Here is a 27,855-nt window from a genome sequence, read left to right as displayed (position 1 = left end):
GTTTCAAAGTTAAGAAGAAAAATAAACGATAAAACTGGGTGAAGGATATGAGTGAGGATCTGCGCCAGTGTGCATAGTCTGCAAAAAAGGTTAACGTTAAATCCACATATAAAAGGAGAAAGAAAAGACACAAAGTTTCGGTTATTATGCCTTCTTCAGCTATGTGATGAAGGATTAGCATCTGAAATGTTGGATCTTTTCTTTCTACGTTTCAGGTAGGAATTAACATTTAAAGGCAAAAGATGACATGGAAAACGAAAAGCTGTAGTTCAGGGGCTTGTTTTGACCTACATTTCTTTAAATTAATGTCACCTTTCTGGTACTGTCTGAATCCTGTCAGGCTGACATTAGTGTCACACATCTGAATATTTGATTTTCTCGGTTGGGGTTTCTATCGACCATACACTGACCTGTTAAGAGTATAAACCGAGGCCGTTTGTATGAAAGATTTGCAAGGTGCGTAGTTTTTAATTGCTAGCCCAGAACGAATAAGGTGGGTAGAGAAAATAGCATTACTACAGAACAAGCTGTGAGCCTTTAAACTAATTTCCTAAATAAAGGTGTCGAGTGTGAAACCATTACTAACTGTACAACTAATTAGAAGTAAAGACGCTGGGATTTAACTGGAGAGCCTGTACATATGGTTAAAAAATAAAGCATCGAAACAAAATATTTACATGAAAAATTTGAAACAGCTATCAAGCTATGATTAAACGATACACATTTGCTACTATCACCAAGCCAAAACCACGGCATGTACAGCTACAGTAATACTTTTTAACTACGTTGACGTTAGTTAAACTAAGTCCCTCCTTCTCTCACCGCACAGATTGGCTATTTTGCCATAATCCCCTGAAACGAACCTCTGATTGGACGCTCTTAACGCCTGTCATCCTAGAATACTAGGTTAACCGTAAAGCAGTTTGTCCGATCTGCAAGTTGCTAGTATTAGGCCTACAGCTGCGTCTACGATTTATACATTTTTGACGATGAAAGTGGAAGTAGTACAACATATCGTTTATTTATAGTTAGTATTAGTGCATTTTATGAAAATGATCATTGAGAATGTGGAAGCTTTGAAGTCGTGGCTGGCCAAACTCCTGGAGCCAATGTAAGTGAGAAATGAAATTACATTTGAATTTTAAGTGGCAACGTCTTTTTTGAATGTATACTGATTTTTAATCTGTTTGGTGGATGTTTAGGTACTTGGAGAGTTTAGAAAATTACTGTTAATAGTATTGCTTTCAAGGTAGCCTGGTGTTTAATGTGCTACAGTTGGCGAGGTGGTAGTCCTGTTCAGTACTTGAACTGCAGCGTAGAGAGATGTACGGTCTTGCTGCTGCAGAATGGTTAGGCCAACGATTATTGCCTAGTGTGGAAAGTTGTCTTAGTTTTTTATATATTTTAAAACCTCACTGATTACAAAACGGCAGACACTTGCTGGTATTTTATACCTAATATTTCATTCTCAGTCTTTGCACATCCATTTTTAGAATAACTTAGGTCTGGAAGATCTACTAGGCCACCTTGTTGCTTCTCATCTTTGAGATATTGTCTCACAGTTCTTGAATACTATTCTTTTGATGTTGTACTTGACGTTAGCGGCCAGGGATTCAATACTTACTTGATTTGACGTTAGGGGAAGTCATGACTGTGTGAAGTAGGTTCACAAATACTGTACTAAATAGTATCTCTACAGAAATGTGTTTTTTTTTCTCAAATTTACAAAAAGTAGAATCGAATCACTCTTAAAATTACACTACTATACAAGTAATGGGTTTTCAGTGATGTGCATTTAAGTTTCTAGCAATAAAACATTTCATTTCAGTATTAATGTATTCTCTAAGCCTTAATTGCAAATTTAGAAGTGGTTTTATTGAGTTTCCAAGCAGTGGAAGCCATAGTGATTGTAAGCATTTTTTCTTTATGCTTTTGAAATCTGTTGTGATAGAATTGCAAAAGTGGGTAAGGCTAGGTGAGCTGAGCAAAATTTAATTTTAGGCAGGAATAAAGGAAGGGCTGAAACTCAGCAATTGATCACATGCAGCTGGGTAGTTGCTACAATAATTATCTCTTTGCCTGAATGCATATTCATATTAAAACAAAAGTTAAAAATATTCACCTGCAGGGGGACCACATTACCCATGAAACATATGGCTTCGAACAAGATACAGGTGAAATGTAATGCAATGCTATTGGTGTCATTGGTAGTATCTTCTTTTTGAACATTGTACATGCCAAATGCAATGGATTAATACATCATGGGCCTTGTATTTCTATGAGGTATTGTGGTAACAACACAAAATTCTAAAAGCAACACAACACTCCAAATACAACCAGTGTGTTGATTTCATCTTCATTACCTTGAATACCCTCCTTTTGCTTAATTGTGTTGTAAATATGGGAGGACTTGGGGATGTTATAATTAAGCAAGGTGCTCCAATTCAGCTCCTTTCTGTGGTTTCTTTTAAATGTAAAATTAGTGAGTCTGTATACCTTCCTAAGATTTTTGTGTATTTTGTTTATAGTTTCACTACAAAAGTGAATTATTTCATTCGTCATTATTTGTAGCCTGCTTTGCTTCCACCAAAGTGTTAGTTGTGCTGGAGACACTGGGAATGTTTTTAAGATGACGACAATTCTTTCTTTTCCAGATGTGATGCAGATCCTTCAGCTTTAGCCAACTATGTAGTTGCCTTGGTAAAAAAAGACAAACCTGAGAAGGATCTTAAGGCGCTCTGTGCTGATCAGTTGGATGTGTTCTTACAAAAGGGTAATGGACAAGTTTTTGTCTGAAAATTTCACTTTTTGTTTTATTCTCTACTGAACGTCTAAGAAAATATTTGTGAGCTTTTAGAAAAATCAAGTGCATGGATTTTCGATCTCATGTTTTTCCATATTTTTGATTCATTGATAATCTGTAATATCTGTGATATACTTTGACTTTGGTATGAATTTGACTGTGGTGTAAGCACTAATGTCATCATCAGTGAGAGAGAGAGTGAATAGTGCTCAGGTGATGAGGTAACCTGCCGAATGTCAAACCTCGACAAAGTCAAGTAGAAAGAACGCTGCAATGCAGCAATTTACACTGCTTATAAAGCGACCAATGTCTTCGTGCTTTTGGCTTGTTGGATGCTTACCTAAGTCAAGACATTTATTTCTTGTTCATGGATGGTCACAGATGTAATTTTCTTGCCAAATTGCCGTACAAGGTACCTCACCCTTGATGCAGGATACCTATTGATGCTTAATGGTAATTTTTTAGATATTAGTTAACGCATACTGCTTACTATATTGATGTACCTTTTTTATCTTAATAATCACATTAACATTTTTGACTTTCAGAGACAACTGGTTTTGTAGATAAACTTTTTGAATGCTTAACCACAAAAAACTACTTGGGAAATCAAGAGCCACCAGCTAAGGAGGTTTCAAAGGAGGAGGCAAAGCCTGCCGCTCAGAAAGTTGAAGAAAGCAAGGAAGAGGTAAACACTAGCTTATTAACTTTGTGTGCGTGCAAGATCTTTTTCAAAGATGATTTAACAGTAAGCGTGTCCTTTAAATTGATGGGTTTTTTTAAAATACTATAAGGTGTACACTATAAAATTCATTCACTTTGTTTCTCAGCAGTGTAATGGCGCTCAGTATATATTATAAGGAACAAGTATAGGCTTATTCCGTACTGAAAAGAGAAGAAAAAAAAACAATGTTTTAGCTGTGGAGCCTTCTTTGGGTGTGAAGTTCTTCTTTGGGTTTCTTTTCTTTTCTTTTCAGCATGGAATAAGCCTTTACATGTTCCTTTGCAGCCTACCCATGCTGATACAGCTACCTACTTGAAGTATATATATATATTATAGAGACAATTTTAAAAAATGGACAGAATATTGACATTTTAGTATTTCTCTCCTTCTGCATAGATGAAATGTTTGTGGGACAATGCTAACTCAGTTTGAGTTTTCACAGGCGTAGCAAAAAAGGAAGTGTTGCAAGATCTCATGATGTTTCTCGTCTCTGTAGACTGGAAACGGTGATGAAGAGAGGGAGGGACGAAGGAGGAGGAGCCCTTTGAGAAACAGGTCTGATCTTAATGAATCGAGGCAAGTTTAAACATCTGTTTTTTTTCTTTGGCTGTCTGGTCTTTGCAACGACGGTTGCCTTCCTTGAATGGAACCAGAAATGAGGATTCTACTTACATCCAGGAAAGCTGACATTCATTAAGTAGAAGGTCATATTTCTACTAGCATAATGCTGAATAAATATTTTTAGTCATATGTATTGAATGGTTTATGGTGGATTTTAATGATTTATTAATCGTTTTGCAGCCTAAAATCATTTGTATCTCAGTTTTTCTGTTATAGTTGTCACACGAAAAGCATACTTGCTAGATGATGATGATTATATATAGGATCTCAAGTACACTGACCAAAATAATAGGGAACACTCACCATATTTTATGCTGGCCTCCCCCTCCCCCAGTAATATGAACATCTTGTATAGCACTTGACGTGTATTCCACAAGACTCCAACATTTGTGCACTCCAATCCTTCTCTGTTTTTCTACCATGGTAGCCTTAATTTGAAATTATAATACGCGTAAAGCACTGTGGACCAGAACTGTATGATTGATCATCTCTACCACTTTTCTGTATCATTTAGATCTGGCCAGGGAAAATGATGGAAATCTCTTTTTAAGTGTGTCTTGTTCCTAAAATTAGCTATGCATGTTTTTGACGCTGAGCATCTTTTTCATTCAATGGGCATCTTAGCTGTCTTTTCCCTTTAAAGATATTACTTACTAAAATCTGCAGTGCTTTGCCAGTATTATAATTAATCTGTCATGCCAGTAGAACACATTAGGTTGTGAGTTGTGTATATAGTAGAAAAAAACTTTGTTTGGATTGTTGTCAGGTTAACCTTTTCCTTCACCAAGCAATTGTTTGCTCCCTCTATCCAGAGTGTTCAGAAATGTTTCAGCTCACTTTTTAAGAGTGTGTAATTGCACTGTTGGCAGCATCTGATTTCAGCACTTCAGCGTCTGGCTTTGGCCTGCCAGTTCAGCGCTCATGGATATCTGGACTACTTAACTGCCGAACATAAAAGGCTGTGTTGAGGTCTGACAGAGGTGGCATTGTGTTGCTCCTTAGAGTTCGTGATGACAAGAGAAGGGACGACCGCAAACGTCGAGATGGTGACCGACACGGTAAGGCCAGCGATCCGTACAGAGAGCGCTACGACCGCCGCGCAGGCACCAACCGGGCCCGGAGCTTCAGCAGGAGCAGGAGTAAGAGCCGCAGCCGCAGTGGCAGTAGAGGGAAGATGGGGGACAAGGACCACAGTCGAGGAAAAGGTAAGCTTCAACATCAAGCTGCGCACACCTGAGGGTCAAGGCCAGGAGTGCACATGTGGAATGGGACATGTTCACATGCAATTCCACCCAAGTAGGCATATATTAGATTTTTCTGAAAGGTAAACCTGTTGAAATCGTTACTGTTGTGACTAGAAAGCACTTAGAATTCCAGGGCTGTTAGTTTCACTGCTCGTGTTCTGTTATTCCATACACTCATTCCCCAGCTACTACATCCTTAACCACTTCCAGGAAACAGACAAGACTGCTCATGTTTTCTTTGACTTCCATAAGCAGTCCATTTTTTGTTGTTGTTATTTTTCCCCTTGATGACTGTCGCCTTCAACATCTGTTCAGAATCCTTTTCTAGGTTTCATTCCTGCTGCATTTACAGTTTACTGATTTTAAATTTAAGCAGCTAACATTTTAGCGTTTTGTATAGCTTGCTTAGCCACCAACTGGTAACACAATTATGTGAATTATTGAAAATAAAAATGTAACAAAAAAACAAATGTTCGTAGCTTTCTGCTTGTTATGAGGTAGTCTTTATCTTTTCTGTAATTACACAGTATAGACTTTTTTAACTGCAATATTAATGGCCACATGACTTAAGAATGTCACTATGGAAAATGAATTTGTTACACAGCAAAACGATGAATGAGTTTTTTTTTAAGTTTTACAATTGTAATTGTTATACTAAGTGACAGTGGGGATTAATCGATTTTTACAAATTTAATAAATAGGGGGAACAAAAAACAAAGCCACAATTTGCATGTTTATATAGCTAACAGGGTATCTTGATTTTGTTTGCCATTCTTTCAAGAAGTGTGAAAAGTGGCGATGTGAACAACAGAACTACATTTTAATAGACATTTTAATAGATGGGGCCGAAAAAGTTCAAAAACTTTAACGAAAGCAATGACAAGACCAATTGTAATAATTAACCTAGCTTTTTCTATCCTTTTGAATTGCAGTTTGCATCGCATAGGAAGCATTGTAACATTTTAAGCAGTACTTGGATTATTCTGTCTTGTACTTGTGTCCTGTATACGTCTTCCCAAAATAATGGGAATGATTAGGAAAGGAATTTTCCAAGCTTTTCAAACTTTACTCTTTTAAACATTATTTTGATCTGTGCTGTCTTTAATGTACAACAGTTAGAACCATGAACTGTTAATGTAGGTCCATGAAGTACAAATAGTAAAGCTTCATATACTGCTGTATACTCTTTTTGTAATTTCATACCAGCTTATCACTAATGTAGGATGCCTCTCCCTGTGTTGGTACCAAAGGAAAATTCCTGCTAATATCACGTTAACCCATCTTCCTTTATAAATATTTTGAGATGCGTTGTCCACCTTCCACAGTTGCTTACAAATGCTATGTAACCCATGTTATAGCCATCCTTGGCACCACACCTGTTACAAATCAAGTAAACGAAGATCAATATGATACTGTAGCCTGATATAAGAACATCGTAAAGGTAGCATACAAGAGGAGACCATTCAGCCCGTCTAGTTTGGTTGGTTTGGTAGTAGCTCATTGATCCATGGATTTTTATCAAGCCTTTTTGTGAAATAAACTAGGGTATGTGCTTCAGCAACATGGCTGGGAAGTTTGTTTTAGATTCCTGAAAAAATGCTAAGTATTGCCTGTACTATTTTTAAATTATTTCAGTGTTTATTTTTAAGTGTATCTCCCAATCCTTGTTACATTTGACCAAGGGTCTATGAATATATATATAGTCAGTGTGTTAAAAAAGCATATTGTACGTATGTATGGAGGTTATTTTCTCTGATGAGACTAACATGTTGATGTCAAAGCTGGTTATTCCTCTGTGAGTGAGGCGTTTAGGTGTTGCACAGGGGCTGCATGTTTACAAAGGAATTGCAACTGGTCTTTTTACAAACGGTACTCTTGCTGTATTTTGTATACCTTCAAGGCTAAACATCTTAGTCAGTTAATATAATTTGCACAGGGAGCGGAACAGTTCAGGAAATGTTTCAGGTTTGAAATGTTTCAGGGGTTTTGCAGAATTTTATTATGGTAGGGTTCTCTGAAGATAAACTGTACTGTAACGTTTTCCACTGTCATTGAATTGTTCGTTGATTTGCCAGTGAAGCTATGGTTTAACTGATATTTAATGGTTTCAATGTTATTTTAATAATATTTTAAAATAACTGATATTTTATAGTGTGTGAAGAGAATATTCACCTGGATTCAATTGAAGCAAATGCAGGAAAAAGGTTATTGAAGATACTGATAAAATCAATAATTGCCTGACTATTAATTTAAGGAAGCCCAGGTCAAGCACATGGAACTCCATGGAGTAGTAAATGCAGTGCCCTTGAAATAGCTCTGTACGTTCCTCTTTGGACTGTTTGTTTTTTCTGCTGTTGTTCCAAAGAAGACAAAAGGTGTTGCAGAGTCCCATGGGTGTTGAACATCGCATCCTCTTGTTAATCAGACCACAGGTTAAAATTCGAGATGGAGAGGAAGGAGCCAGAAGGTTACCTGCCACCCTCTGTGCCGATGTGCAGCTCCCTCCAACAGCAACAGCAGCAACAGCAACAGCAACAGCAGCAGCAGCAGCATCAGCAGCCACCGCCGTCCCTGCTTCTCCCCCTGCCACCTCCTCCTCCGCAGCAGTACTCCTCGGGGGGCCAGGCCGTGCCCAGCTCCGTTACTGTGGTAGCACCTGCTCACCTCCCTGACAGCACCACCGAGAGCTGGTCTAATTACTACTCCAACCACACCGACTCCAAGCCATTCAACAGGAGCACCGCACTCAAGCGCCGCTGCCGCGACTACGACGGTAAGCACACTGGCCGTGCGGGCCCCCTCCCTCCAGAACTGCTGCTTTCAGAAGGGTGGTGGGATCAAACTCGTGTGCTGTGGGTTGAGTGTAAGGTGTTATCTTATGAGAGTGATTTTTTTTTTAAACTCTTTTCAAGAGAAAAGGTCAGCTTGATTCCTTGTTTGCACGGGGATTGTTTCTCCTGTGGTGATTAACTGTTTACAATGCTCATCTTTCTGCCTGCAAACTGTAGCGAAAATGTTCAGTCTTAAGGGCTTCCCTCCACTTAACAGTGTCTGTCATTTTAATGAAGTGTGGCGGAAGTCTAAATTCACTGCTGAGACAAGCTTGCATGAGTGAACAGAAGCAGAATTAACAAAATTCACAAAGTGCAATATGCTGCCATTATCACGGTGGAAAAATATTAAAATTCATTTGACAAGACAAAAATAGAAAAAGGTGAAAGTTGTCAGCCCACTGTGAGAGGGCTGGGTGTTAATGAGATAGATTCACCATTCTATTCTGCTTCTGTGAAATAATTGAACTGTTTGTATCTACCGTTGAAACTCGAGCACGTTTTGTTTACAGATATTAATTTTCCGCTTCGTTTAGCTTCATGTAAATTTGCTATACATCTTATCAAGCTCCTAATAAAGCATTAGGACTCTGCAGGATTAATCATCTCTTCATAACAGTCTTTGGCCCCTGCGTGGTCCCACTGGGTACATTAAAACCCAAGTAAAAATAACTCTCAGAGGACAGTTTGTATATTTACCTAGACGCTCTTATTTACTCAAAGGTATTTTTAACCTGCCCTTCTTTGGGGACTGAGCACTCTTAGATGAGCTGTTGTGTGCTATAGTACAACATGCAGAGGATCTGAGTTTTTAAGCAAAACCCCCAAGGCGAATTTGAAGTGTAGCTCGGGAAAAGTTCCAGTATTATATATCCTTCTCGAGGGCTCATGTACTTCAGAGGTTTCTTGAAAATGAAAGTGCAAATATTAGTGATTAGCCATGAAACATTCATTTACTGTCTTGATGTGAATTCTGTTAATATTTTTGTCTTTAGATTTTGTGGGACATCGCCTGTATTCTCATTTTGTGCGTTTTCACATTCAGCCATGTGTCTGTCCAGCTTTTAATGTTGTGAACTTCATGAATCTCTTTTTCCAGAGAAAGGCTTCTGTGTACGTGGTGACTTGTGTCCCTTTGATCACGGCAATGACCCCTTAATAGTGGATGATGTCACCTTGCCAGCCATGATTCCTTTCCCTCCCCCACCTGGCATGCCTCCCCCCAGGATGGGCATGCCTCCGATGGTGGAGCCGCCTTCTAATATGAGGATACCACCCATGCCTCCTCATGGACAGCCCACACCACCGGGCATGTTCCCAGTGCCAGGTCTGTCTCCTATTAATAGCCATCTGCTCCAGGTCATTTGCTCTGAAACTGAGATGTCTAGATTCTCTATAGTGAGGTTATTTTACAGTTGAATTGCATCTCCTTATTATCTCAACCTCTTGGTTATAGAACATCTAAAAACACAAAAATACAAATTAGTGCCAGCTAGTCCTTGGCACCATAAGATAAAACAAATTTGAAATGCATATTTTGTCATTCTAGAGTCAAGTAAAGGAAAACATTTTTTAATGTGATACTCCAAGACACCTGTGTTTGTTGCTATACTTTGGATGATCTTTCTTTCACAAAATACAGACTAAAGTAACTTTTCTGAAGAAGCATCGGGTTGTTTTTTAGCTAGCAGAATGAGAGTGTGTGATGATGCCTTCTTGCAGTGCTGGTAGACTTAGCTTGATGTTGTGTTTTCCATAGGACCTCCACTAATACCAGCAAGTGCGGTAGATGCTCGGGAACACTCTGGGACAAGTTCAGTTTCTGCTCTTGCCCCACCAGGAGTAGGACCTCCTCCTGCTTTACCTCCGCATCCTCAGTACACTTTATCAGAATGTAAGCATGCGTTTCTTATTGCTGTTGTTGGGCTGCAGGGTCAGGGACAAAACTAAAACTTATAATTTGTTAAGAAGGTCTCTGTGATCTTTGTAGACACCTTTCCTGCAGAAGGTGCACTATTTTATAAGGTGGACATTCAGAACTCTTTTGAATAATAAGGGGTATAATTATATTTTCTGAAAGCTGTAACCAGGTAATTAATTTTTACCATTTAAAAGTTTGAAGGGGAACTGCAGTCCCAGTTTCTCAGATTGGTTATTAAATCTATATAACAAAATATTCATTTTTATATAGAAAAAAATTACAAATTCCAAATTAAGCACAAAAACCTGAACTTGTGAAAGCACTGTAAGTCACCATATCTCAAGCCCCTTTGTGCAAGTTCACACAATTTGCAACATTAATTGGCCCTTCCTGCTCACTAGTCACTGTACTACTAGACTACTGTAACAAGAATAAGTATAGGTTGTGCAGCATACTTTTCACCACCCAAATGATCCAACGCGATTTGCATGCAGAATAAACAAGTAAGTTGTATTTGTCAACAAAACCGTCTCGAATTCAAGAGCAACGTTTCTGTTGGATTAAAAGAGATGTATTCATAAGCCTGCTTGTATACAATAATATAGGGCCGCATCACATCACTAGGTGTTTTGTTGCCTCATTCCTGGAAATTGTCTATTTTTCAGATGTAATTTGGAGGTTTTGCACATTACTGTGTACATTTGACTTTTATTGTAGTTTGAAATACACTTATCAGTGCTGATTCTTTCTAACCCCAAAATAGTTCCCTTAAGAGAGAAGCTGTCTTTGAAGATTTTGTTGGTTTGCTAAAGTCTTCTCCACATTTAAGAATTATGCAGTTGTGTGAATTGACAGTATTTTTATTTGTGACTTAATTATTCTTTTTTCTTAACTGAGGATTCTGCTTCTGTTAAGGAGAGAGAGGAAAGTGATGCTGTCATTTTCTTTCTCTGGCTGTAGTAACATTGTTTGTTCAGATGGTAGCACTGTTGTCAAAGGTATCATTTTTACAACATGTACATTAGAGTGCCTTTTTGTCACTGATTTTAAAACCCCTTTTAGATTTAGGTTTCAGATTTGACCTCTTTCTTATATTTTATTTTCAGATAACTACGACCCTGAAGCATATAACCCAGAAGCACCTGGGATCACGGCTCCAGGCAGACCCCAGTACAGACAGTTCATCCCCAGAATACAGACGCAAAGACCTAATCTCATTGGACTCACCTCCAGTGATATGGACACACAGAATTCAAGAGGTGAGAGATGGTTATACTCAAACTTCAAAGTCTGTGTATATAGTAAGTTATAAATGTCTTTGATGTCGAGTATTCATGCCACCCACATCTGTCCGAATATATTTATGTATTTGTTTTGTGTTTGTGACACTAAACACCTCTTTACTGATAAAAGAAGCACAGAAAAGGTTTTTGTTAGAGACCTAAAGTATAGGTGCAGTCATTAATGTCCGATTTCACTTAACCATAGGGTAAATTAAAATAATCTAGTGTTTCTTGTCATTTGTCAGCTTTGAAGTTCTAGACTCTTTATGCAGTCTAGCTTGAAAACATTGGTTGTGGCCTATAATACTAATTTTTAATTTTACAAACAACTCAAACATGACAAAAGATAAACTTGGACAGTACAACAAGGGAGGTTATCATATCTCTTTCTCATATACCACTGTTGGGGCAAATATAATTTTGCAGAAATCCAGACACTCAGGCTTAAGTGAAAAATATGCAGTGTCTGGTGTAAAGTTTTGAAAGATCCATCAGTGACTTTAAGCATTTGAAATTATGTAATTGTAACCAATCGGGAAGAAAATGGCAGAATTTGATTAGATAAATTAAGATGGATTTTCGTAAGCAGACTGAGTATGAGAGGCCCTTACTTAGGTCAGACCCAAAGCTTCATTTAACTCGATTATTAAAGTCTGTTAAATACAATAAATCTCCTTCAAGTAATTTGACTTCTTGCTGACTTTCTCGGAGATATTTAGCTCCTGTTTTGTTGACTTCAATTTAATTAATGTAATATTAAACTGGATTTATGATAATCTATTTTTTTTTTTATTTAGTGCTTTTCCCCAATAACAGTTGCCTCAAAGCTTTGCCTAAATGTTGGAAGCATAATAACCTAAACCAATCTGGATCAAAGTAGATCAACCAAAATAAAGCTGAATTGCTTTGAATAAATAGTGACTAAACACTGTTCTCATTGTTTCACTGAAAAGGTGTTGCTGATTATTTTTATAATGAGATTTGGAATTGCTTACTTGAAGATATACATTCTAAACTGCTACTCTGGGTTTCTCCCTTTACTGAAAGCTTGAGTTAAACCATGTTGTTGGATTTCTTTTCTGTCCTTTTCAATATAATACACATTGATTCATGACTGACACTTGACGTTGATCCACGTTTTCAGCAGATACATCATCTGTACACATGGCAAACAGAGTTTTGTTCAGCTAATTACATATAACATGTCAGGGCCAAACCCTAGGGAATAGGTTTTGAAGAAGGCCATTGTATTGATCGGCATTGTAATCCAACATGTTTAATCTATAAAACAACATGAAATTGTTTTCAGTTTTCTGATTTTAAGTTCTAGTTTCATAGTATCTGCTTATTATTGTACACAATAAGTACTTATTATATTAAATGATTGTTTTGCAAGAGTTATTAGTGTTTCCCATTTATCATACTCATTATTGGATGAAGGCAAACATGATCACTCGGTATTCAATACAGAAACTAAATTTCATACATTATGTGGGAGTGGTATCATACAGTATATATATAAATTCATCCAGCTGTAAGGGAAGGTTATTTTTTAAGAAAATGTATTTATCTTTCTAAGTGAATTTCTTACAATTTGTAGTTGTGTAATAATTTATTTGTGGTGATGGTTGATTTTGTGTACAGCGGCCAATATTGTGATCCAGACTGAGCCCTCTCCCTCAGCAATGACAAATAATAACGCAAGATATAGCAACGATCAAGACAACCGCAAGAGGTCTATGGCTAACACTGAGGGGCCCCAGGCAAAGAAGCCCTGGATGGACAAGTAAGAATAAGACCATTATTGCATTTTTTTCTTTTTCTTTCTGTTTGAATTTAGAATGTTATACAAATTACTGCAGCTAATTTCTCATTCTTTACATGTACATCTGCTGTCATTATCCACTGTCTTAACTTTTGGAGTTAATCTACAGCTACCTTTAATGTAGTGCATTTAAATCATACCTAGAGAAAATTCCTTTTTAGAAAAGATCAATATTTCTGGTCATAGATGACCTTTGTAAGGGCATTTTCTGAGTTGATTCTTTTTATTTCTTGCAGGCAGAATTTCAATAACCAGCATAAACCTGCTTTTCAAAAGAAAAACCATTATGCCAACACAAAACTTGAAGTTCGCAAAATCCCCAGAGACCTTAACAATATTACCAAGCTGAATGAACATTTCAGCAAATTTGGCACTATTGTCAATATTCAGGTAAGATGTTTCTTTTAGGTTTTATTCGCAATGGCATGTTAGTCCCTTGCAGCATTCTTTCTTGATACCCACTTGATACTTTAGGCCATGATAGCCCCATGGTAACTTAGTTCTTGAATAGGACAAAATGTATACATAGTGTTAAGAAACTTGTGCGCTTCTCTCATATGCTTGTCAGGTAAGTTACCATGAGCATTTAGTGGGATATTTCCAATAGTAACAGATGGAGTGCTGAAAATCACTGTGAGGCTGAAATGGTGTACAGTACATGCAGAAACTTAATTTCATGAATCCTCACCCAGGAGCACCCTTTGACCTTTGAAGTAAATAATGCATCTTTTCGTGTTCAGGTTGTGTTTGGCGGCGATCCAGAAGCGGCTCTTATACAGTACACCACAAACGAAGAAGCCAGGAGAGCAATATCCAGCACAGAAGCTGTGTTAAATAACAGGTTTATCAGAGTCTACTGGCACAGAGAGAATAATGAGCAGCAGCAACAGCAACAGCAGCATCAGGCCCAGACACAGACTGCCCCCGTAGCATTGCAGCATACAAGTGTTCATAAGGTAAACATTGCATTTTACTATTAATATAGATTCACCAGCATGTTACTGTATGTGCTGTATGTGTTCTGCTTTCTATTCCTCTATGTTACTGTTTATCTTTGTTTTTTCTTATCTCGGGGGGGGGTATTACAGTTAAAAACAGAATTTTATACTTCGCTAAAGCTAACAAAGGGAATATATTAATGAATGTTATGTTATGGAGTAAAAAAATCTTTTTGAGATCTCCGTTTTGGTGCAAGCATCAATACATCTATTTTGTTTTGAGACTGACACATTAACGGTGAGTATAAAAATCAAGGCCTGTGTTTATTAACGTCAGTTAAGGCTTTAAAAAGAGAATCATCTTGGTCTGGAAAAGATTCAGAAGTTCCAGGTTAGGTGTAGAGCCTCGCTTATATACTCTGTTGTTGTTTTTGTTGTTGTTGTTGTAGTAGTCTGAATTGTTTTGTCTCGAAGTTAAACCAAACTGTAATCATTTTAAGGTCATCAACAAACAACATAACCCTGGATCATACGTTCTTAACAAAATGACACCTAAACATCGTCTTGGAAATGCCACTGGGAATAAAGGAGATGCTCCGCAGCCCAGTACAGAAGTTTCACCGGTAATATCATTATCTATCATGTGTAACATACAATGTTTTTCATACAAACAAATTAAATACATTCACACTTTCTTTTATCTTATGCAATGATGCAAAATTGCTTATTGTATTGACTGAAATTTAGAATTTGTTTCTTGAGGGGGAAGATAATTATTTAGATTAACTTATAGTGACATTTTAATATTATGGGGCTTAATACAAGTTTTCCTTCAGGTTTTATAAATGTGTTTTGAATTTGGTGTTATTTGTTCCATCTTTAGTTTCCTGGTGATATTTATTTTTACTATATTTTTGTTATTGACCCACTAATTTAAATTAGTGTTTGAATCAGTGGGAGTTTGTATCATGAAAGATAATTCTTTTTTTTTTAGATGTTTTTCTGTAATAGGAAGTTCATAATTTGTCTTGGAAATTGCTAACCAGGAGTTTATTTAACACAATCACAATGTAGCCTACATTAGGATCTTATTAAGCAGTTTATACATAAATTATTTTATTAAAGGCAGGTTGAATTATTAGCTACAAATATATGTGGTAGTTGCAGTCATAACTTTTTTGTTTAACACTCGCTTATGCACTGAACTGGGCTCACTTTTGTCTTTTTTTGTCACAAAGAATACATATACTGCAACAAAACTAACTTCATAGTTTTTTTTTTAATTAAATCGGTACTTAATAGGAGCTTTGTATGCTTGACCTCTGTGCACTGTCTGAACACAGTCACTTGCATCTGTTTTATATAGAGTATAAGCAAGATTATCCATAAGTACACATCATAAAAGTCTACCTCTTTTTAGTTATCCATTGTTCTAAGAAGACAAGAGAGGCAAACATCTAAGAATAAGTATGAAGTCTCATTTTTGTAAGCTGTCAGTAAAGATTAGGATTTTGACAATTATAAAATTTCTACAGTGCTTTGAGCAGAGCACATGGTCTTTAATATCGCACATTACTGCAGGAGTAATTTTACATGTTGGTGCCCAGTGTTCTATTCCTCATGTATACAATAGACAGGTGTTTGCTATGTGGTTATTCTCTTCCAGGCGATGCCTGCCTCTATGAGCCTTCAAAAAGGAGCCTACAGTTCTGCAGTCATGAAGATGACTTCAAAGCCAATGGTGAAAGCAACTAAGGCACTTGAGGCACATGAGGCCATGAAGAAAAAGCAGGTAAGTGCTACTACTGAAAATTAGCATTTTGTAATAATTCCTGAGGCCATTTTAATCCTAAACGCACAAAAAGACTATTTTTAAAATATACTCTTCCTACCCCCTGGGAGCAGGTACCAGATCCCCTGTATAAAGACTAAGAGCATTTACTTCCTTCATACCTGAAAGCATTCAGTTGTTGAAAAATTAAAAAATGTTTGCAGGTAGTAATCTTCTTATTATGGTGTTATTTTAGATTTAAGAACTGATTCTGTTTCTTAACCTTGTTACTTGATGAGTTCTGATTGAGCAATGTTGTTGAATGTTTTTACATTATGGTATTATGTTTGAGCTTTTGATATCCAAGACAAATTCCCTTAGGGGCAATAAAGGTTAATTTGATTTAATTCTTATTTATATTAACTGAATATATGCATTTCTATTCTATTAAATATTACTTGTTTTTGTCATAATACACATATTTAGAGGTGTTAAGAGGATGATTGTATGTCATTATGGGAAATTATTTCAGTTCAGGTAACTTTTATGTTTTGTGTTTTACTTCAGGAAGCACTAAAATTGCAGCAAGATATGAGGAAAAAGAAACAAGAAATGCTAGAGAAGCAAATAGAATGTCAGAAGGTAAGTGTTATTCTGTTACTGTATTGTGTAGTTGAGAAAACAGGTTGTCAAAATAATTGCTTTCTCCAAGTGTAATTGAGTATTAAGCTTTGACTTAATTCAGGTGTTAATCCTTTATGTATAACTGTAGCAGTATTTTAAGACATGTAGTTTTTGTAGTGATGGAATGCTTCTTCATCCATCTTAGAATAAAACTAACATTTCTGTATGGTATTTCAGGTGTTGATTAACAGACTTGAAAAAAATAAAAACATGAAGCCAGAGGACAGATCTAGCATTATGAAGACCCTGAAAGACCTCACTGAGAAGATTTCACAGCTGAAAGATGAAATGAAGCCATCTTGTAACACTCTAGCAAAGTCAGCCCAGCTTAAGACTAAAATAGATGTAAGTCAGGTCAACTGGTTGGATGGATTTTTTTTGCATAACAGATTACTTATTTTTGCAACAAGAAGTATGAGTAAGACATGTTTTTATCTTGGTATGGTAAAATAAGAAGACTTTCTCTTAATTTAATCATGATGGTGATAAATTATATATGTATGTAGCCATTACTGATACTTTAATAATTAATTTATCTTCAAGTGTTAGGATGACAACCAATGTTAGTCTGAATTCTTCCCTTTTTCTTTAAGGTGAGCTATGAATGCCAGTTTTAATTCCATCAAACTGGGAAGTTCAAGGGATTATTTTAGTTTATTCTCCCTTGAAATTTATATTCAAAGCATGAGATAATGTTGATTGTGGCAGATCGCTTTTGAGTAATGGCATTTGTGTGTATGTTTAAGGCACAGAAGGAACTGTTAGATGCAGAGCTGGATTTCCATAAAAAGCTGAGTTCTGGAGAAGATACAACTGATTTAAAAAAGAAACTCAGTCAGCTTCAGGTAGAGGTAAGAAAATGTAAATAAATTCACTTGTTACCACACTGTTCATAAGGGAAATATTTTTCTGATCCTGTTTATTCTTAAAATATGTTCTTTTGATAACGCTACTTTGAATAAAGCAGAAAATCCCTTTCTGTTACGTAAGCAGAATAGGAACTTTCCCAACCAATCACAGTTTAATTGTGTTAGATGAAATATACATTGCTATATCCCTTTTATGTGATAAGGCTACATTAAACAGCAGGCACTTTGCAAGCCCAGAGGAGAAAGACTAAAGAATTTAAAAATGAAATCCTACATTGATCCATTTCTTAACATTAAATTTTGAGTTGTTGGGGCTTAGACAGAGAGGGAAAATGACAGTGTGGCAGGTGGTTGTCTGTGGCAGTGGTAGAAATTGCTCAACGTCTTGCGGATTTTCAGGCGGCCCGCTTGGGGTTAATACCCGCTGGTCGAGGAAAGGTGACCCCAGTCCGAGGTCGCGGAAGGGGACGAGGGAGGACCTTGAGGGGCCGAGGAGCTGGGAATCACATGGTGGTGGACCACCGACCTCGTGCTTTGGCCATCCTGGGAGTAACAAAGGAGGAGAAGGATGAACTGATGCCTCATTTTGTTGTAAGTAGAGACCACAAAGGTGTTACATTCTTGGGCAGAGAGAAGATGAGGATGCGTATCTTACTGTAAGCAGTTAGATACCTCTAAAGTTTAATTTATTGCTAAAACTTATTGGATTCTCTGAGTTGGTCAGAAGCACAAGTACACAGTTTCTAAATGTATACAAAATGGTATCCAGCAAAGGCACGTTTACACATGATCTGTTATCAATAAACCTGAATTGGATTACACATTTTCCCCCAAAACATACAAGATTTGTCATGTTAATTTGTACTAATAATTAAATTTAGAATTCAATAACCTGCAGCTGTAGTGAGAACTGAAGTGCTTAGCTGAACTAGCCTTAAATGAGTATCTTTTAATTTCTCTACTTTTTTTTTATTGAATGGCATACCTCAGTGTTTGGGGAAATTTGTTTTCAAAAGCTTGCCGTCATTAGAAGCTCTTTCTCCTTTTCCTCAATAATAGTACAATAGAGGCCAAAGACCCATATCATTTTTAATAAACACTGATGTAGTAAATGCATAAAGAATCAGAGAAGGCTAAGCATCCCTGTGGTGAAAAATGAAATCGTAGACATTTTGTGTCCTAGAAAAAAGCAGGGACCTCTAAGAAGAACATTGAAGGTGAAAAGAACTAGATGATTTGCACCATATTAAATAATTTTACATTGATGGAAAGTCTGTCCTGTGTTTTTTGAGTCCTATTGAAATATGCGTTTTGTTCCCTCCACTTCACAGTCGTGTTTTAGAACACAGAAAACAGTATCCTGTTACAAGGTCTAAGTAATTTGTTGAATTAAAAACACATTTACTTTTCACAAAAGTCTATAAACTGTCTGCAGAACCTGTAACATATACTGAAAATCAGAAGAAACGTAATTTTTATGACTAAGGTGCAGGCATGTTACAATTTGGTTGTTACATGAGCAGGATGTGCATTGTTCTGCTGTAAAACAATGTGGTAGAGCTTGTAGGAAGAGTAGCAAGTGAGGTCCTATGGTCTGAACAGTGTAGCACTGTATAGTCAGTTCGTCATTAATCAGTTAAAGCCAAATTCTTTAGCACCTAGAGACAGTCCTCCCTAGACCTTCATAATTCAATTAGTCTGTTGAACACAAGATTTACAATATCATGTGCATAGGCTGCAAAGGAACAAGTAATAGGTTTATTCCATGCTGAAAAGAGAAGAAAGAGAATGCAACATTTCGGCCGTGGATTCTTCTTGAAGAAGGCTCCATGGCCGAATCGTTGTATTTACAATATAATTCTGCACTATAATCACTGATATTCATCAAGTTGGTTAACACAAAACCATTATCTGCTCTTGGCTAATCCTTCAACATACCAGTGGCACAAAGCATGGTTCCTTCAATAAACATATTGGTTCCATTCTGTTTTTCTTCCATGGTTTTTGCCTGCCGTGTGGTCAGTAAATTCTTTCAAAGAGCTGGGTCCTTTAAAGAACCTTAGAAAGATTTTTAGCTCCTAATATTTTTTCATTTTTAAGTTAAATGGGAATACACAAAACCTTTTGTAATTCAGTCTGAAATGTTGCGTATCTTCAGTTCAACATGCTACTCTATGGTTTCTGTAAATATCTAGTGATAAATGGTAATTTATCTTTGTGATAGAAATTTGGAGAGATTGAAGAGTTACGTGACCATGATGCCACAAGTGTTGTGATGACATTCAAGACGCGAAGTGAGGCAGAAAACGTGAGTTTTTAAACCGTTTTTGACGTTGTATTTTATAATTGTAATTTAAATAACAGACATGGTGCATAGATACCTATGATGTCTTATTAGCAATCTCCAACTAGGATTCTGAATGCAGTTCATGAAGAGGATTCATTGGGGGTATTCTTTTGACCTGGGCATGATGCATTACAACAAACCTGAGTACTAAAGACCAAAATGACAAAGGTTTTGATTTGCTGGTCAACTTATCATTTGCACATGTTTTAGTACACAATTCTACATACCCTGTTAACTGAAATGGCATATTTTGCATTTAAGTATATTTTGTGTGTATTTTTTTTTACTTGGTGAGGACTAGGTGAATGTCTTAATATGTTTAAGCATAAGATCTTTAGGGGGTGTCCTTACGTGTATGTATTTGTGAGCATGACTGTGTGCAGGCATGTTCAAGCTTTTTACAGATCTAAGAAAGGGATTCATAAATTACATTGCATAGCTTTACTGTATCACTCTGTCAATGTTAGTTGAGAACTGCTATTTTTGTAGGTCCCATACATTTTCCAACTGTATTAGAAACATACTGGAATCCATTTCTCTGCTGAATCTGCTGAAAGATTTTCCTTTTCCCGAAAGAGCCTGTTTCACTAAATAATCTAGTAAGTGTTGTCATTTTAAGGATGGCCAACAGAGCTTGATATCTATTACTACTACTTTTACAACTTAAAATGTTATTTTAAGGAAATTTAAAAAATACACTTTTTACATTTAAAAAAAACTTTTTTTTCAGGCTGCCAACCAAGGTGCAAAGTTCAAGGGTCGCACTCTGCAGATCTCGTGGTATAAACCCAAGACTCCATCAGTATCAACTGAACCAGAAGAAGAAGAATCTAAGGAAGAGGTTAGAAATACAATGAAGATTGTAAAGTAGCATGGAGAATTACAGAGCTGGGGTCATATACCATTTGCAGTTGCATTCTCTGGCACAGTGAGTTATCACAGGGCTCATACCTGTACAGTAACTCATATAGGACGGTACATTGGATACTGCTCATGCAATAAGTTCTTAAGATAACCTGGAACAAATCACTTAGGTGTCTTAAATGCAAGCAGAAGAACCTTAGTATGAAGACAAGAGTTATATGATGATACAGGACAGATTAGGGTTGGCACATGACCTGCTAAATTCTAGACATAATGACGTGGGCAGCACAATAACTACGTCATTATTTTTTTTAAATAGAAATCTAATGAAATAGAATAATGTAATAGAAACGGAAGCTATAGGCTTTATTTCTGCTAGATCTCTTTAAATATCCAGGGAGAAGTAAAGCTTTAATGAATAAGTAGTAGTTAATTTCATGAATCCTTCTTCTGACAAAAGTGTATTTTATCATTTTTTACTGTTCATTATGGCAAACATTAACCTCTGCTTGTTCCATTTTAGACTACTTCTTGATCTAAACATTTTTAATGTTGAGGAGGTGGAGAATTTGTAGCTATTAACAGGTTTTTTTCATGTCCTTGAACGTATTTAGAAGTTAATTTACCCAGTGTTTTGAACTTTCAAAACCACAAATAGAATACATGCAAGAGATTTGAAAAATATAATTGTTTATAGGAGGTGATTGTTTCAGCATGATTCTGCTGTGGGTCAGTGAGGTTCTGTTTATTAATTATTGGTATCCTGGCAATCACATATAGCTACTGTACATTTAAACCTTCAGATTTTTAGAAAGAACAAAATTTGAATGAACTGATGTGATCTTAAACTCTTGTCCACCCAGGAGGCTGAGTGCTCCCTCTTACACCCTGAGGAAGAGGAGGAAGATGATGACGAAGAGGATGAGGATGAAAGCCGTTCGTGGCGAAGATGAAAAAATTCTTCACCCCCCTTTTTTTTGTGAAAGACTGTTAATTTTTGTAGTACAAAGTAGATGTATTTAATAAGGTAGAAATCATGTTTTCAAAACAGAGTTCAGGTTTTGAGACTAAGAAGCCAAAATAAGTGAAGTGTCAGAGACGGTACTTGCAGTAATGGTTATAATAGGAATGTGAGAAAACAAGACTCCATTCAGCTGTCAGGGTTAATCTGTTGTACATTTTGGGATATCAGATTTTGTAATAGCTCTCATTTAGCTGTACGTAGCATAAACGAAGCAAATTTTCTAGCACCTTCATTCGAGCTGTGAGCCTGACCCTTCCTTCAGTGGCCTGCCCAGACTCCAGGAGTTTGTGTCTCTTAATTGTCGAGGTAAATTAAGTTCAGGTTCTGACAGGTTGTTGCTGAGCCTTTTGTTCATTGCAGGCTTCATCCCCTTTTATAAACGGGGTGCTTTCTTGTCTAATTGCTGCAAGGGTAGGATCAAAATTAGTGTGAATAAACAATTTATGAAAACATCTTTTTCAGAGTTACTTTTTCAAGCCCATTTACACTTGGGATTTAAGAAAAGGGCATTTAGCTGTGCGTTACTGATTTAAAAGAAACATACATTGCGGTTTTTACTGCATAGTGGAACTGAAGTTATGAACATGCTTTGAGATTTGAAATTCTTTAGCTTGCCTTCTTTATTTTTTTAAGTGCAGGCTGTTTTTGGTGATTTATATATTCTCACACTTATGCGTTAAATAGGACATTTTGATACTTTTAATTGAAACCTTAATGAATTAAGACTAAATATTGTCTACAAGCACAATAAAGGTGTCATAAAAGCTATACTTTCCCTAAAACATTCTCAAATTCTTTAAGAAAAGGAAATTATATTCAGCACGACATTTGGACTATTTGAAAACTGAAACGGGCTGATAATTCGTTTTCATGCAAAAAAACTCAGTACCCCCTAAATAGATTGAAAAATAACATACAAGATTTACAGTAGGACATTCTTTCCTAACCAGTTTTGTCAAAAGACTGGATATTGGTAGTTTTGTTCCAGATTATTTTGCATTTTGTGTAATATGCAGTGCCACTTTATGTAAAGATCTACATCAAAAATGAAAGACTGTAGATTGTGCCAGTATTTCGTAAGGAAAGGAATAAAAATGTGAATAGCTCTATGATTTCCCCAACAATATAAATAGTTGTAAGGATTTTTTTCAGTCATTACCCAAAGAGTTCTTTGGCCTTTGTACATGATATATTATAAGCAAACTTAGAACATTTCTCACATCCCTGTTCAAGATATGGATTATTTTACAGGGAACAATTTAATGCTTCTGCATTATGCAGAGTGGTGTTTGAATGTATATTAATACATTTTTGTTTTGTATATAATTTTGCCTTATTGTCTATTAAATTACCAGCAGACAGCTGCATTTTTATAAGATTTTCCGTGTATTTTTTGTACAGAGGTTTGCAATAATTAAAATGTAGATAATATTTTTTTCTAGATTAGTGGAGATGAATGTTAAATTTAAGTGGTGACAAAAATAATCCCTTTCACATGATTTTAAAGCTGGAAAGCTCACAATACACTAGTTTCCCTTTCCTGTTTTATAATGATATTGCAGCAGTACATTCTTCTGCAGTGTTTTCATGGTTAAAACGTTTTGGAAATATGTTTTTTCATTCATTTTAGAGTGAGCTTGTGCCCTGTTCTAAAGTCTCCAGCTATTTAAGATTTAATGTATTTTATGAAAGGAATATTCCAACTTTTATTTATTTTGTCAAATCGGACTTTTAGTTCAGCTGTTTTCAAGAGTGAAAGAAAAATATGGGGGGTTGGTGAGTGCAACTCTTCTTTACTGGACAAAAGTTAACAGTACATATAAGAATTCTTTTTTTGGGGGGGCTCATAGAAAATAATCCAAATCCTATGAGCCATTCTCTCAATTTTATTCTTTATTTTAATGAACACTGTCTTTTTAGTTTTTTTTTATAAAAAAATTCCATACTTCAATATAGCATGGTTTTTTTCAAGTGGTAGGACAATGCCTAATCACACATTTAAAAGAAACACTCGACTTCCAGACTGTACCTTTATCGGTTTGGTTTGAGTGGACAAAAACAGGCAGGTCTGGAAACTGGAAACCTTAGCTTCATTGTATTGAAGCCAAAGCTGTTACTGACTTGCATTCTAGAACACTTCAGACTGAAATGCACATCAAGCTTTGTAGAATCATGTGCAAGGGAATTTACTCCCTTCTTTATTTGTAAACCAAACTGTGTATGATAGTTTTACATTGTAGTGATGTGTAATACATTTTGGAAACATTGTATGTGGATTTGTAACTGTTTAATACATTGGGATTTGTGGATGTATTTTTGATTTCCTGTTTATAACCTCAATTTCTAACATTAGCATGTTCACTTTCCCAATAAAGATAATGGAATGGCTGTGATAAAGATTTTGAAAAGAAATCAACTGGGGAAAAAATAATTGGATAAAAAAAAATGCTGCAAAGAAACCATTCCAAAAATTTCACCCCCAAAATCTGTTGTTTGTGTTTTTTGTGCATTCTTGTCATAAAAGAACATGCATGTCTTGGTACATTTATACCTTCTGCTTTTTTAGCAGTGTTACTTTATATAGCCGGTAGTGTGTATACACTGTACGCACAGAGTGCACTTCAGCATAGGTTGTCATGAGTTAATGGAGTAAATGAGAAATCTGTTGAAGTAAACTAAAAATAATTTAAAGTTAGAATGAGCACCTATTGTGATATAAAATATTATGAAATTATGTGCATTGCATAGAAAGCAAAACTCCTATATTTTATTTTTTCTGTAATGCAGATTTTTTAGGTCTGTGAATTTAAACATCTGATAGGCCAGCTGTTATTTCTGCTAGAGCATTTTATTTGTGTCCATCAACTGTCACCAATTTACAGTTTTCTTTCTGCATGCTGCTTTTGAACTTCAGACTCGGAGAACAAAAATGCAGGCTTATTTTGGCTCATGATATTGGCAGCTTTATGTAATGCAATATTTATGTATGTTAATTTTGGGGTTAAACACATTTTAAACTGATATTTATTCCGGAGTTGGATATATGAAAAAATCTGATTCATTCTAGAGCACTTTGCCTCAAAAGGAACTTATGTTTATTTTATTTTCAATATTGGTTCACCTTCTATTCAGCATTTCTGTTGACTTAAACTACATTATAATTCAGGTGAGTCTCTCCCCTGAATCACAGCATATCTCGTACTTGGCACCCTTTCCTGCTGTGTGCTTTGTTTAACAATGATTCGTGTCTTGAGCTCAGGGTTTCAATTATTTCAAGCAATGTTTGTTGTAGAATTATTTATGTAACTTAATAGTTGTTACTTTTTTCCATGTGATTATTACATCACATACACAGTTCCACCAAATAACTAGAGAATAGTGTGTTCTACAGGAGACATCTATCTCCTCTCCAGCAATGGCATTGGCCTCAACAAATTTTATATCACAAGATTCCTAATGATCATAAAGTAATCATAGACCAGGCCTTTTCTTCAGTATATTCCAGCATAAAACTGAAGAAGGATACAGGTGACCTCACAAGTCACACAACTGTTAATGTGCATCCATTGCATTGCTGAAGGCAAAGGCAGATCCAGGTGGTCCATGACAATTTAGACACCCACAAGGGTTTACAGGCAGTGGTTGGTGGATTACAACAGTAGAGGGTGAAATGAAGCTTCAAGACACTACTGAGCTGTTCTCCACACCTTATGCAGCCTCAACTCTGATATACTGTATAGAAGGAAGATGTATCTTGTGTGTATTCATTAGATTGACTTGTTTAAACTGAAGGAACGAAAGCAGTGCCACTACACCTGGGAAAAGGCATCGATGGAAATATTTGACAAACAATTACCATTATAATTTTATTCTCTTCATTGCTGTAAAATGTAAAGTGTTTTGAAGGTAGCCAGGTGTTATTTTGCATGGTCTTTAGCCTACAAAAGACGTTATGGATTAGAATTGTGATTCAAGAGTTAGAAAGACCCCTCTCTGTTCCCCAGCTGGGGGTCATTCATGACTAGAATCTGCCTTTTACTGGCATAATTTTTTTGTGGATGTTACGCTCAACAGGGGCAGAGCATTTGAATGTAAGATTTAGTAATTACAGGCTTTTCTTTTATACACGAAAAAGTTTTATGGAACTGTGCAATTCAATGTGACTTCGTAGCATTTGATTTATTCAAACAGTGATAAATTATATATTTCGTCTACTTTGGCCATTCATGTGAAAAATATTTGGAGTCAATTTGGTATAATGCAGAGCTATTTTGTCCCAGGTGGACAAAGAAGTGTCATCTATCTTCTATCTGTTTATCAACTCATACCTTTCACATGTCAAATCACTTGAGCTATGTCTTTGCCATTTGTGTACCAGGGGAAAGGATGGTAAAAACTGACAAAAAAAGGAAAATTCATGAAAAGAGAGCTTGAGAAGTTGCTGAACTCTTCCAACTGGTGTGATGTTTAATATCCTTAATGAACAAGAATCTACCAGAAGGTAACGGATAACTCCAAAATACCTGATTAATTATTGACTGTCTGGGTAACTGTAGACCTTGCTTGGATCCGATTGTGCAATGGAACAGCTGTGTCATTCCCTTCACCGGCTTCTCCATTCTGTGCCATGATGTAAAGACTCAGCTCACATGAACGGGTGAAGCTGTTTTTTTATGTTCAATTGAATCCTAAAGGTTTAGGAGGATGTTTTCTTTTCCGTCTTTTACTAAACATAACATGGAACCATTCCAAATGGGTAAACTCACAACATTTTAAAGGATAGAGTTCATCGATTAGTCGTAGCTGATTGGTATTTGTAACGTAAAAGGTAGCAGTTATACAGTATACTGTATAATGCATATTGTATATAAAAACTTTATTACCTGAATATGTATATGACATAAGTGGCAAAAGCTTAATATCCAACTGGTCAGAAACCGGGTTACTTAACCCCGATCTGTAACGCTGTCGATTTCGATTTAATCATTTCCGACATTATTCGTCAGTCTCTTTTGGTATATCCTTAATGATGTATTTTCCCCTTTTTTGTGAAAAGAAAAACAAATAGCAGCAGTTGGTGTTCCAAATTTATTTGGGTTTTTTTTCCTAGTCAAGCATTTTATTCAATTTATCTTGATGTAAGCCACCGCTGAATTTTTATCAAGCTTTTCAGAAGTGTGATCAATTATTTATGGCTAAATGAATCAATGAACCAGGCCATTGCAATGACACTTTTAAGTCTGCTGATAGTAGACTACTAGAGTTAGTAGTCCATATGGGATGCTTTTGACTTGTCATTGTTCATGTGCATATATGTATACCTCTTGTGCTGTTTATGAGGTGTAACGGCAATACAGGTGACCGAAAGCATAAATATTTCACAAGCTTAATTATGACTGTCAATCTTGTGTACATGCCCTGCTGTTTTGAAGCCTGCATCAGTTTATGTTCTGCTTAAATGGTACAAAAAGACCTGTAAGCGTAGTTACTTATGTCATATACTGTATGAATTCATTCAGACTGGTGGCATTAGAAAATGCCTAGCCAAGTTGTTCAAGTTACATGCAACCATCTATCGACTAATCAAGTTTTAATTTGTAATTTTGTAAGGATTTCCTGTTTCTGCCTGTAAGGAGAACTGAAAAATATTTAAAGCCACTTGTTCATGACACTCTTCATGAAATAATTTATAAATTACAGGTGTTCTAACCCCTTCCTTTGCTTATTTCAATAGCCAGAAAAGCATGCGAAAGACGTTGAATAATTAAGGGGAAAGGTAATACAATTTATACATCAATTAATTACCTCCTCTAAACAAAAGCGGGCTTTAAATATAGTTCCACTTTAGATAAAACTTTCATGCAGCTACTTAGGCTCTGTGAAATATAAATGATTTGCTGTAAATGTTTTATAATAAATCAGGACATGTAGATTTGCAACAAGACGCTGATTTCTCTCTTTGATGTGACCGAGAAGCTTTCTTTCACAGATTCACTCATGTTTCACTTCCATTTGTGCAAATCTGATGACAAATAATAGCATGCAAGCTGTCCTACATAGCCTCTATACTTTCCCCCTCGCCCTACCATCGCCTTGAGGTCTTTTAATT

At 36.2% G+C, this 27,855-nt stretch overlaps 1 protein-coding gene across 2 annotated transcripts; it reads left to right on the top strand.

Annotated features, from left to right (window-relative positions):
- Window positions 1–902: 902 nt before the first annotated feature.
- Window positions 903–24,231, top strand: rbm27 (RNA binding motif protein 27). 2 transcript variants are annotated; one of them, XM_015349596.2, is made up of 21 exons: window positions 903–1,111; window positions 2,655–2,773; window positions 3,349–3,488; window positions 4,021–4,079; window positions 5,148–5,350; window positions 7,815–8,162; window positions 9,320–9,547; window positions 9,980–10,114; window positions 11,248–11,400; window positions 13,069–13,210; window positions 13,486–13,639; window positions 13,990–14,205; window positions 14,688–14,810; window positions 15,854–15,979; window positions 16,526–16,600; window positions 16,820–16,987; window positions 17,389–17,493; window positions 17,911–18,102; window positions 19,736–19,819; window positions 20,589–20,699; window positions 21,586–24,231. In XM_015349596.2, exons 1-21 carry the CDS (start codon window positions 1,047–1,049, stop codon window positions 21,673–21,675), a joined length of 3,036 nt encoding a protein of 1,011 aa, XP_015205082.2. In that variant the 5' UTR covers window positions 903–1,046; the 3' UTR covers window positions 21,676–24,231. The 2 variants fall into 2 exon arrangements, with proteins under 2 accessions (XP_015205082.2, XP_015205081.2); XM_015349595.2 differs by having other exon boundaries at window positions 4,021–4,100.
- The last annotated feature ends 3,624 nt before the right edge of the window (window positions 24,232–27,855 follow it).

The sequence above is a fragment of the Lepisosteus oculatus genome, chromosome 11 (genome assembly GCF_040954835.1).
Source record: "Lepisosteus oculatus isolate fLepOcu1 chromosome 11, fLepOcu1.hap2, whole genome shotgun sequence".
Taxonomy (NCBI): Eukaryota; Metazoa; Chordata; class Actinopteri; order Semionotiformes; family Lepisosteidae; genus Lepisosteus; species Lepisosteus oculatus.
The sequence above is the reverse complement of the archived record's forward strand: the minus strand, read 5'-3'. Positions and strand labels throughout refer to the sequence as shown.

What these genes read in the sequence shown, in the direction of transcription:
- rbm27 (XM_015349595.2), top strand. Translation starts at nt 1,047, where the DNA reads ATGAAAATGATCATTGAGAATGTGGAAGCTTTGAAGTCGTGGCTGGCC. An exon ending in TTGAAGAAAGCAAGGAAGAG is followed by an intron (nt 3,489 to 4,020) that starts GTAAACACTAGC and finishes TCGTCTCTGTAG; the next exon opens with ACTGGAAACGGTGATGAAGA. An exon ending in AGCAAATAGAATGTCAGAAG is followed by an intron (nt 16,601 to 16,819) that starts GTAAGTGTTATT and finishes ATGGTATTTCAG; the next exon opens with GTGTTGATTAACAGACTTGA.